General features: G+C 46.5%; 1 protein-coding gene across 1 annotated transcript in view; it reads left to right on the top strand.

The window, feature by feature from the left end:
- ATP6V0A4 (ATPase H+ transporting V0 subunit a4) overlaps positions 1–11,892 on the top strand; it is a 44,798-nt gene extending 32,906 nt beyond the window's left edge. The window contains exons 17-20 of the mRNA XM_068973041.1: positions 5,874–5,984; positions 8,479–8,596; positions 10,380–10,551; positions 11,799–11,892. Coding sequence (XP_068829142.1) covers positions 5,874–5,984; positions 8,479–8,596; positions 10,380–10,551; positions 11,799–11,892 — 495 coding nt within the window. The remainder of the gene's footprint in view (positions 1–5,873; positions 5,985–8,478; positions 8,597–10,379; positions 10,552–11,798) is intronic.
- Positions 11,893–12,229: the final 337 nt, after the last annotated feature.

Below are 12,229 nucleotides of genomic sequence, written 5' to 3'. Positions count from 1 at the left end.
ATGAATATGCAGGGTTGATTTCCCTTAGGATTGTCTGGTTTGATCCCCTTACTGTCCCTGAACTCTCAAGAGTCTTCTCCAGCACCATAGTTCAAAAGCATCAATTCTTAGGCACTCTGCCTTCCTTATGGTCCAGCCTAGTGGTCACATTTAAAGATTATGTGTTGCGAACTGTTCTTGGGGTGTGTGTACTGAGTCTAGGGTTGGTTAATGATCTCTAAGGGTCTGAACGTGGTTTTCTTTTTAGTTAAAAATAAGTCTTTTACTACAGGTTTAGTGTGTACTGAACATTGTTTTTCATAAAGCTGTGGGCTTTTACTATGTTATGTTGGGCTTCCCAGGTGGTGCTAGTGGTAAAGAATCCACCTGTCAATGCAGGAAATGTAATGTGACAGGGCTTCGATCTCTGGGTTGGGAAGATCCCGTGGAGGAGGGCGTGGCAACCTCCTCCAGTATTTTTGCCTGGAGAATGCCACAGACAGAGGAGCCTAGTGGGTTGCAGTTGATACTGTCGCAAAAGTCGGACACAACTGAATCGGCTTAGTATGCACGCGCTTTATCGTGTTACAGATCGTGTGACGAAGCTAGAGGAGTAAACAAATTCAAATAAGTCCATTCTTGTTTATTTGTGATCTCTCACTCTATTTGCAAACACCAGTTTAAGCCCGCTTCCTCCTTTGGTCTAAATTTCTCCGGAGCCTCAGGTTTACTCAGGGGTTGATAAAGAATTTACTGTCTGCCTAAATCAAGTAGGAATAAGGAAGATCAACTGTCCAGGGAGCTTTCGAGTCTAGAAATGACACACAGGTGCTGTTTGAAATGATCAGTCTCTGCTTCCCTCTGTTAGTGCAAAAGATTAAATGGGCTGTTCTGAGATCAAGTGTATTTTAAGTGGTTGTGAATATATTTGGATAAACCTTTTTTTTCTAAACTGTGACCTGGCTGACATTTGAGTCAGGGATCTAGATCAGATGAGGCTGAAGTTCAGGAGGTTCGTCCCTCGGTGGCGCCGTCTTTCTAAATCACCTGCCCCTCCCACTCTTTCCTGCCAGGCTTGACTAGATCTAAAGCCTGTCTGAAATATAATTTATGTGGGATATACACACATAGGAAGGCAAAGCAAAGAATACTTGTTTATTGTTTGGTTAACTGGTGAGAGACCAAGATGGTGAAGGACAGCTGAGGTGGACCATTGTCCAAATAGGTGATGGGTGTTTGAAAGGAAGGTGGCAAATATCTTTTCTGCAGACATAGATGCAGCTGTTTTTCCTAGAAGCTCCACCTGCTCGTAATCTGAGGGCTGGGTTCCTGCTGGCTGTCCAGAGTCCCGGGACTCTCAAAGCATAGCTTGTCTTATTCTTTGCTCAGCAAAACTATTTAAATAGTGGTGGAACTCAAAGTGATGGATTTCTCCCTTCTCCCATGGATGATGTGTACAATGCGGAAGAAAGTAGAGGTGTTTCTGTGGTCTGCCATCTTGGATGGTACCTCCTAGACTGGCTCAGGGGAACAGGAGCTCCCAAAGACTGATTGGAGGTTTGTCTCCTTGGCCCTTGGAGTGTAGGGCTGTTGGTTGATTCCTTAGGCTGATTAGATGGTCCTTTCTCATGTTCGAAACATTTCCTCCCATCTCCATTCACGAGATGATTCCATAATGGAATTATTTGGTCTCTTTCCAGTTCCCTCTATGAAACCTTAAGGAGGCCCAATACATAGAGATTGTAAACAGATTTGTTCTGATGGGCCTCAGGGAATGTGAGCAGAGGTCCTATTTCCTCAGGCTCCTCTGTAATACTATAATGTTGGGTCCCTGCAGAAAGCGAAGAAGAAAATATGGCAGAAAGCGAAGAACTAAAGAGCCTCTTGAAAGTGAAAGAGGAGAGTGAAAAAGTTGGCCTAAAACTCAACATTCAGAAAACTGAGATCATGGCATCTGGTCCCATTACTTCATGACAAATAGATGGGGAAACAGTGGAAACAGTGACAGACTTTATTTTTTTGGGCTCCAAAATCTCTGCAGATGGTGACTACAGCTATGAAATTAAAAACGTTTGTTCCTTGGAAGAAAAGTTATGACCAACCTAGACAGCATATTAAAAAGCAGAGACATTACTTTGCCAACAAACGTCCATCTAGTCAAAGCTATGGTTTTTCCAATAGTCATGTTTGGATATGAGATTTGGGCTATAAAGAAAGTTGAGTGCCAAAGAACTGATGCTTTTGAACTGTGGTGTTGGAGAAGACTCTTGAGAGTCCCTTGGACTACAAGCAGATCCAACCAGTCCATCCTAAGGGAAATCAGTCCTGAATATTCATTGGGAGGACTGATGCTGAAGCTGAAACTCCAATACTTTGGCCACCTGATGTGAAGAACTGACTCACTGGAAAAGACCCTGATGCTGGGAGAGATTGAAGGTGGGAGCAGAAGAGGGTGACAGAGGATGAGATGGCTGGATGGCATCACCGACTCAATGGACATGAGTTTGGATAAACTCTGGGAGTTGGTGATAGACAGGGAGGCCTGATGTGCTGCAGTCCATGGGGTTGCAAAGAGTCGGACACGACTGAATGACGGAACTGACTGACTACACACATACAAGTACACAACTGATAAGGGTGCATATTAGTGACGTATCACATGAACACACTTGTGTGACCAGCACTCAGGTGGAGACTCAGAACATCATCAGGCCCCGAAGTCCCTTTGTGCCTGCTTCCTGTCCCTCTTGGCCCAAGGTTGACCATTATCCTGATTTCTAACACTGTAGGTTAGTTTTCCCTGTTCTTGAACTTTATGTAAATGGAATCATGCACTGTGCCTTCTTTTGGATCTGGCTTCCTTCCTTGGATATTATATTTGAGAGATTATATGTATATGATTGGCATATATTGTTCCCTTGCATGGATGTACCAACATTTAATTATCTATTCATGTATTGATAGTTGTTTTTCAGTTGCTCAGTCATGTCCAACTCTTTGCCATCCCATGGGCTGAAGCCTGCTAGGCTTCCCTGTCCACTGTCTCCCAGAGCTTGCTCAAACTCATATCCATTGAGTTGGTGATACTATCCAGCCGTCTCATCCTCTGTCACCCTCTTCTCCCATCTTCAATCTTTCCCAGCATCAGTGTCTTTTCCAATGAGTCAGCTCACATCAGGTGGCTAAAGTATTGGAGCTTCTGCTTCAACATCAGTCTTTCCAATGAATATTCAGGGTTGATTTCCTTTAGAATTGACTGGTTTGATCTCCTTGCTGTTCAAGGGACTCTCAAGAGTCTTCTCCAGCACCACAATTTGAAAGCCTCGCAGTATTGATAGTTATTCGGCTTTTTTCCAGTGTCAGTAAGTAGAGATAGTGCTGCTGTGTACAACCTGTGTCTGTCTTTTTGCATGTGTTTTATATGTTTTTAGAAAGTTGCAAGTAGCTAATTTCAAGTTGATTACTATTTTATTTCAGCATCCAGCTCAGGCATTGTGAGATGTTTATTAGGGCAGTAGAAAAGTATATTTTGAATAGGAAAAAGAGTCAGTGAGATTTTCCAAGTCCTCTGGATCACACTTCTACACAATTGTTTATGCTTACTTGAACCAATTTCAGGATATGTCCAGAGAAGCCTAGCATTTAGGGGATGGAAATGGAAAAACTGTCTTCCACTTCTTCTTCGATATTTTCTTCTTTAAGCTGACAGGGAGAGAAAATAGGATTTCAAGAAGACAAAGTAATGTTAACTTGAGACCCTTTCCTCACCATGGGGCAAGGAACCGTAGGCCAAGGGAAAAGGCTGACCCAGAGCCCCCTTTTGATACCGGGCACGCTGGAATTCCTGTCCAGAGGGACTCAAGCCCACTTCTGGGTCATACAAAGGGCCAACCCGCCCCTGGGCACTGCTGACCCTGGTGTAGTCAAGGGGCAGCAGTGTGTGGGGGAGTGTGGGTGGGACATAGACATCTTGGGTGGGAGTGCCCACACATGTGCCCAGAAGGCCACGGTCCCTGTGCTGTGAGGTGAAATCAGAGGTGAGGAGGGAAGGGTGGCATGCCAGCTGTGGGGCCAACTCTCCTGTGTGCCCCTGTCCTGGTGTGGGGTGTTGAATTTGCACCTGGCTTTCCAAGCTCTTGTGAGAATTTATTTGCCAAGACAGAGGCCAGAATATACTTTGTTTGGGACTTTGTTGGCTTGATTTATACCTTTAAAGTATTTAAACATGTGGCACGTGGACTTTCATTTGTACCTTTGTCCAAAGGTCTGCAAATATTAGGAGCAGATGTGCTGAAGAAAGAATGCTAAAGACACTTTCTTGCCTAATTTGCAATACCCTACCTGTGAAATCATTCTAGGAACAACTTTGGCCTTGGGACATCAAGTTTCAGGGTGACTTGAGTTAACTATTCTTTTCTGACTCAAGGATAAAAATCAGGCCAAATTGAATGGCAACTAGATTTTTTTCCCCCTTGAATTCTTTTCTTAGCTATTAAAAAAAAATTATTAAAAGTTTTTATTTTTATTTATTTTGGACTGTACTGGGTGCTCATTGCTGCGTGGGCTTTACTCTAGTTGAAAGCAGGGGCTACTCAGTGCTCGGGCTTCTCATTGTGGGGGCTTCTCTTGTGGAGGCCGGGCTCCAGGCACGCGGGCTTCAGTGGTTGCAGCTCATGGTCTCAGGTGTAGCTCCTGGGCTCTAGAGCACAGGCTCAGTAGCTGCAGCACATGCGCTTAGTTGCTCCCTGGCAGGATCTTCCCAAATCAGGGCTCGAACCAATATTTCCTGCATTGGCAGATGGATTCTTTACCACTGAGTTGCCAGGGAAGCCTCTTAGCTATTTTTGTAAAGTAATGCTTTTATTTTAAAAAGTGTTATGTAAGAAACGAATCGCCAGTCTATGTTCGATACAGGATACAGGATGCTTGGGGCTGGTGCACGGGCATGATCCAGAGAGATAATATGGGGTGGGAGGTGGGAGGGGGGTTCAGGATGGGGAACTCATGTACATCCGTGGCTAATTCATGTCAATGGATGGCAAAACCAATATAGTATTGTAAAGCAAAATAAAGTAAAAATAAAAAAAAATAAAAAGTGTGTTTGTGCTGGAAAAGTCTTTGTCTAGTCCACTTGGGCTGTGTAAAAAGGTACCACATCCTGGGTGGCTAAAACAATAGATATCTATTGCTCACAGTTCTGAAGGCTGTATGTCCATGACCAGGGTGTCAGTATCATCACCTTCTTGTGAGACCACTTTCCTGGTTCACTGCTGGCATCGTCTCTGTGTATCCTGACCAGATGGAGCTAAGGGGCTCTCTGAAGCCTCCTTTATAACGGGCACTAATTCCATTCACAGGGGTTCCACCCTCATGACCTAAGTGCCTTCCAAATGTTCCACTTTCTAATACTTTCATCTTTGGGGGTTAGGATTTTAACATAAACTTTGTGGGGGTCACAAGCATTCAGACAGTAGCACTCATTAATCCCTCCTCATTAGATTTACTTGTAGAAATCTGGCTGTTTGGGTCACAAGACTGTTGGTTTATTGTAAAGAGCATGATTAATCTGGCACCTTCTTGAACACCATGGAGAAAAGTACATGCCCAGGATCAGACTGCCTACTGATGCTACTCTGTCACTAACTAGCCTTAAATAGCTGTGCAATCCTGTGGGTTCATTTCTTAACCTTTCTGTACCTTAGTTTACTTTTCTGTACAATGGGGGGATAATTGTGTTTACATAAAAAACATTGTTACAAAGGGTAAATGAGATAGTCGAGAATTTAGAACAGTATCTGGAACATAGCTAATAGTTAATGAGAGCCTTTATTTTATAGAGGGTTTTTGTAATCCTAAAAGTGAACCTGCCATTTCATGTTCTTGTTTGCTGACAGCTGCAGGCCTCCGGAATCCCAGAAGACCCCACCGAGAACACTGAGGGCGACAGCTCTGGCCGCAGCGCTTCTGCAGGTGCCCATGGGGCTCAGGATGACCACGATCAAGAGGTAGTTAAGGGAGCTCCCTGGTGGCCTAGTGGTTAAGGTTTGGCGCCACCTCTTCCGTGACCTGGGTTCGATCCCTTGTTGGGGAACTGAGAGCCCGCAAGCTGCACAGTCAAAATATTAGGGGGAAAATGGCTTATTTAAAGAAGAGGTATTTGGGACTTGACATTCTATGAAGGCTTGCAGTTTGTACAGTTTCTAGAGGTCAGTTCTAGCCAGGGAGGATGCTCATGTATTTAACAGCCAGTAGTGTGTGGGCACGGAGAAGGCAATGGCATCCCACTCCAGTACTCTTGCCTGGAGAATCCCAGGGACGGGGGAGCCTGGTGGGCTGCTGTCTCTGGGGTCTCACAGAGTTGTACACGACTGAAGCGACTTCGCAGCAGCCGCAGCAGCAGCAGCAGTGTGTGGGCATGACTGAAGTGACTTAGCAGTGTGTGGGCACCAGCCCATCAGGTTGGACTTAAGCAGGAGAGCTGGGAGGGCCGGGAGGACCCTGCTGGGGGTGGCCTTGTCATCCCTAAGTCATGGGAAGTTGGGGAGATCCCAGGGAAGGGGGAGCACTTGAGTTTACAGCTACTTACCAACCAATCAGGGGGCATTTTAAAATTTTGCCCAGGTACTGCTCTGAGTATGAGATGCATATCAGCTTCAAGTTTAGTAACACAGAAGCTCGTAAATGTTACCGAGGACCCCTTGGCTCAGAACCGTGCCTCTGGGAATCTGCTGGTTTATTTTCCCCATCAGTGCCCTCATTTACAATCACAGAGCCCAAATCTGGTCCCTTATCTTGAAGCAAGACATGGGTTATTGCCAGTCCTCCGCCCCAATGCAAACATGAGAGGCTGCCATTGCCTGCTCCTGCCTCAACCCTGGCTCTTTCTCGGCTTTGTTCACTTATCTTTGTGACATTGCCTCACACATGAATGCCCAAATCGTGTTCTTCTCTCCTCCTTCCCTGTCCCTTTCTGTCCAAGGGCAGCCACTCCCCTCTTTGGGAATGTGCCATGTTTCCCCAGACAAGGCAGCTGACTTTTTATCCCATGACTGAAGTCACCCAGAGTCCTGAACCCCGGGCTGGGGGTTTTAACTGGAGCGTCTTCTAATTCTGGAGTGGAAAGAGGGTTCCTGTGAGGCCTCAGAGATGCTACAAGTAGCTCCATTTGTGGTATTAATTACTTTTTAAAAAAGTATTCATTTGTACCAGTGGATAGTCAGAATTACTGAAAAATTGGATCATGGAAAGTTTTCCCAACAAGATTCCAGATAGAGAGAATAACCCTTGTTAGTGGTGATTGGTATTAGCAGGTCCTTCAGACCTGCTGGAATGTTTTAGACTGCAACCCACACATCTTCTGACTCATCAAGCCCCAGCCTGTCTTGTACAACCTCCCTCATCCATCTTCCTCATTCACCTCAGGATATATCCAGTCAGTGTGCCCCTGCCAGCTCCTCCACCAACCCGCTGCCCTTGTGGGGCAACTCCAGGCTCTGCTGGACGGCCCTTTCCCCCAGTACAGTCATACCTGGGTCTCCCAGGACAAAGCACATACAGGCTCGGCTCGACTCAGCCAGATCTCTCTGTGACTGAGGCTCATTCCTCACCAGACGTTCCTATCACTGTGACCCCTCCCCAGGCCTCCTCCCACTTTAGTCCTCAGCCACGTGTAGCCCAGCTCCAGGTCAACAGCACACATCTCCAGACTTCCAAGTCTACCCAACACTTCTGACATCAGTCACAAGTCGGGGGGTGGGGAGCCCTCAGATTCCCTCGGGTTGAGTCATTTGTAGACAGGGGAATGCTGTACTTTCAACTGCAGTATTATTTACAGCCAAAGTCTGCACATTAGTAATCCTCCTAAGAGGCACATCAGCAGAATCTGACACTGGGAGGTTCTGAATGCAGAGCTCCTGTGTCCTTAGAGATGCACAGCTCTCCTGGCGTTGACACTGACATGCGGCTGTGTTATTGTGTTGCTTACTCAGGAAGCTCATGCAGCTTCTGTGTTTCATGTTTTATTGGGGTGTCATTATGTGACTGACCCAAGTGCAGTCCAGGTGGTTGCACTCAATCTCCAACTCCCTCCCTGGAGTTGGGTTTAGGTTGATAACATGTGACTCAGGTTTCTAACCACATGGTAGGTCTTTCAGGTGAGGCCAGCGCCCACTTAAACTACCAAGTGCCTCTGTATAGATTAGCAAAGATGATGAGGTGTGGTCCCAGGGACCAGTGGAGCTTGAATATAGACTTGTCTTTCACTTGGGAAATCTCAAGGGTTTCAAAACTGCCTCCCAGCAGCCAGGACTAAGCCAGACCTCTCTTTGGCTAAGGTTCATTCTTCACCAGACATTCCTGAGTTACTATTTCCAACTATTTCCCCCTCATTCAACTAGAAATGTCTTCACAGCAGAGCCCAGGCCTTCTCCATATATCATTTGTCACATGTTCGCATAGAAAGTACTTGATGGAGTAACATCAGAAATTTCTCTCTTTCAGTTCAATTTTGGAGACATCTTTGTGCATCAGGCCATCCACACGATCGAGTATTGCCTGGGCTGCATTTCCAACACAGCTTCCTACCTCCGGCTTTGGGCCCTCAGTCTGGCACACGCACGTGAGTGAGTGGGCCACCTGGCAGGGTGACCATCACACGTCCCTTCAGAAGCAGATGCAATGTACTTGGAGGGGAAAGTGCCTTCTGGGTTGTTTCTGGTGTGCTTGCCAGAATCTTTCAAAGTGTTAATAGAAGTGACTTTTTTTCAGTAGGTCTGGCTTTGTATTGCTGAAATGGTTACCCTCTGTATCAGCTTCCAGTTGCTGCTGTAACAAATTATCACAAATGTAGCGGACGTGACAGCGCAGCACACAGCAGCTTAGAACACTGTGAAATTGACTCTCTTACAGTTCTGGAGGGCAAAAGGCTTAAAAACAAGGTGCTGGCAGCTGTTTTTTCTGGAAGCTCTTGGGGAGACTCATTTCCTTGCCTTTCCTAGTTTCTACAGGCTGCTTGTATTTATTGGTAAAGATTCAAGCCCCAAGAATGACTTAAATCTGGAATCTTGACTCATGGAGTTAACTTGAAATTGCTCTTGATTTCTGCCTGCTTCTCCAGTCTTGACTCTTGGTTTTTCTCTCCATGCCCCCACTGGCTCTCTGTTACCCTCACCCCCTCCCCATTTCCTGTGCAGTGGCCACGAGGAACTGCCCTGAGGCTCCTGAAGATGCCACGCCACCTCGGCCCTCTGTGTGTTTGCCCTGCGGCTCCCTCACCTGTAATATTCTTCCCTTTAACCCTCTCCCCAGCCTGATGTCTCATTCCTCCTTCAGAACTCAACATGGTTGGCACCTTTCCTGGTGGTCTTCCTCTCTGGTTCCCAGTCTGGAAGGTGCCCTTCCCTAGGTTCTGGAGGTGCTCTGACCTAGTACAGATTGTAACCCTGTCTTGTTAGCCTGTCTCCGTGCTAGATTGTGAGCTCCTGAAAGGTAAGGACCCTGGCTTTTAACTCTGCATTCCCAGCCCTGGGCATCACGCCAAGAACAGAGAAGCCAGGCCAAAGTGTGTGCTAAATAAATAGAAACCAAAGCAGTGAAAATGAGCCTGGTTGTTGATTTACAGCAGAAAAGCAGGTGCTCAGAGTTAGTGTGGTCTTGACTGCTTTGGCTGCTTGTTTTCTTGTACAAACTCCTGTAATTATAGTATGTCCCTGGAAGGGGGAGTGAGAGGACTCTGGTGTCCCTTCTTATAAGGGGCACTAATACCATCATGAGGACCCTACCTGTGTGACCCCATCTAACCCTAATCAATTCTTTTTTTTTTTTTAAGGTTTTTTTTATGTTGACCATTTTGAACTTGTTACAATATTGCTTGTTTTATGTTTTGGTATTTTGGCCGCAAGGCATGTGGGATCTTAGTTCCTCAACCAGGGATCGAACCTTTGGCCCCGGTTTTGGGAGGCAAAGTCTTAACCACTGGACAGCCAGAGAAGTCCCCCTATTCACTTCTTAAAGGCCCCAGCTCCCAAGTACCATTCCTTAGGGGTTAGGGCTTTCATATATGAATTTGAATTCAGTACGTATTAAATCGTATTACATGTATTCTTTTGTGTTTCGCTTCTTTGGTGTAAGATGTTCCTTCATGTTGCTGCCAGTAGCTACGGTTTGCTCACCTTCACTGGTGAATAATGTGCCATCATACACTTGTCCTCTTGATGGAAACTCCTCCAAAACTGCTGTAGATAACCATAGTCAGGTACCCTAGGGCACAGATGCCCACGTCCTCCACCTGGGAGCAGAGTTGCTGAATTGTAGGGTCTACAGATCCAGGATTACTGTATGGGGGTAATCTGCATTTGCCCTTTAAACCACGCGGCTGAGCGTGTTTCTCTTGTGTCTGGCAGAGCTGTCTGAAGTGCTCTGGACGATGGTGATGCACATCGGCCTTCGCGTGCGCGGCTGGGGAGGACTCATTGGGGTCTTCATCATTTTTGCCGTGTTCGCTGTTCTGACCGTAGCCATCCTTCTGATCATGGAGGGCCTCTCCGCTTTCCTGCATGCCCTGCGGCTGCACTGGTATGAACTGCTTGTAGTGTAGACACTCTCTTGGGAAAGAGGGTGGATGGGAGGGAGGGCTAGCTGACTGGGTTCAAATCCTGACCTGTTGTGTGACATTAGCAACTCCTGTGCCTTTTTGGATCCTTAATTTCGTCCCTTCTTGGTATAATATTAAATGATGTCTTATACACACACACACACACACACACACACACACAGTGACTGCTCTAGAAGATTTATTAGTTCCCATTCATTCCTTTTAAATGTTCATTTGTTATTATAATTGGCTTCATAAGGGACACCCCAACTGTTGGTAAGATGATGGATTGGAAAGGCTCACAGAGGGAGATGCTGAGCGAATCTGGGCTCTCTGGCCCTTGTTGCTGAGTGTGGGAATTACACCGACAGAACAGGCAAATAGTTCTCGGAAAAGGGAAACTCAAAGAGGGTACCCCCCAGGAAGAAGGCTCTTACTGGAGGCCCTTGACATTCATAGATGTGTCCGGAGATGATTGGCCATCACTGGACTGATGAATATGCGGACGTTTGCTTAGGCTTCTGTTTCTCTCCTGGGTCAATTTTCAGCCAAGAATTTTGGGTGTGTCTTCTCTACGGAAGCATCAGGTTTCCCGTACGTCCTGACCAGACTCTCCTTAGCTTCAATGATGCTTCCTCCCTCCGTCTGTGGGCACTGTTCATAAAGAAAAGGTTTTCCATCTCACCTGTTGATTTGAGAGAATCATAGCCTTCCCTGCCCGAGGCTATATCTACCCATGTCATTAAAGAAATGAACTCTGCAGCATAATAACACAGAAATGACCATTTGTGGTATCTGTTATGTAAGTTATAAAAGTATAAGTCAAGGCTCTGGTAGTTCTGCAGTTATGTAAGCCCCACAGTTGAAGATCAGGATGGAAGTGAACCACTTGTAACACGTGGTGATACGTTGTCCCATGACCATCTCTTCAGACAGTGCTGCCCAGAAAGGACTTCCCTGGTGGTTGGGGGTCTAGGGGAGGTTATGCTGTGGTCCCTGAGGTCACTAGTGAAGGCCTGGAGAAAATGGAGGGTGGAGAAGAAGGTGTCAGGGGGAGGCAAGAGAAGGGTTTGAAAATAAAGCCTCGAAACTCCAGGATTCCTGTGGTGGCTGCCAGGGGTGCCTTCCTCACCTGGGGCTTGATTTTACACTCTCTCCACTTCTCCCTTCCGGCTGCCAGCCTCTCATTTCTGTGTTCAATTCCCCTTCTCCTTGCCCCCAACAACAGGGTGGAGTTCCAAAACAAGTTCTACACCGGGGCTGGTTACAAGTTCTCTCCATTCTCCTTCAAACAAATCCTGGATGGGACAGCTGAGGAGTAGCTGCACGTCTCGTGGCTGTGGCTGCCCTCTCCGCTGGCCACCTCCTGTTCCAGTCTCTGTGCCAATGAAAGAAGTTTCGTCTTGTCTTTAAAGTCAGCCTGCGCAAGGCCATCAATGGAATGATTGTTCTCACTAACTGGAGGCAGGAAGCCCTGTATTATTTATCTGTAAGCCCTGGGATTTGATATGACTTCACCATGTCATAGAGAAACTACATGGGCAAGTCATTTCAGCCTGGGGCCTATTGTCGAATACTAAAATGATTGCGATGGGGGGGGGGGGCGGGGGGAGTGCCAAACTCATGTTTTCATGTAATTAAACTTTTGGGCCATTCACT

The sequence above is a fragment of the Capricornis sumatraensis genome, chromosome 5 (assembly GCF_032405125.1).
Source record: "Capricornis sumatraensis isolate serow.1 chromosome 5, serow.2, whole genome shotgun sequence".
NCBI classification, from domain to species: Eukaryota; Metazoa; Chordata; class Mammalia; order Artiodactyla; family Bovidae; genus Capricornis; species Capricornis sumatraensis.
This window is presented reverse-complemented; position numbering and strand designations above follow the sequence as displayed.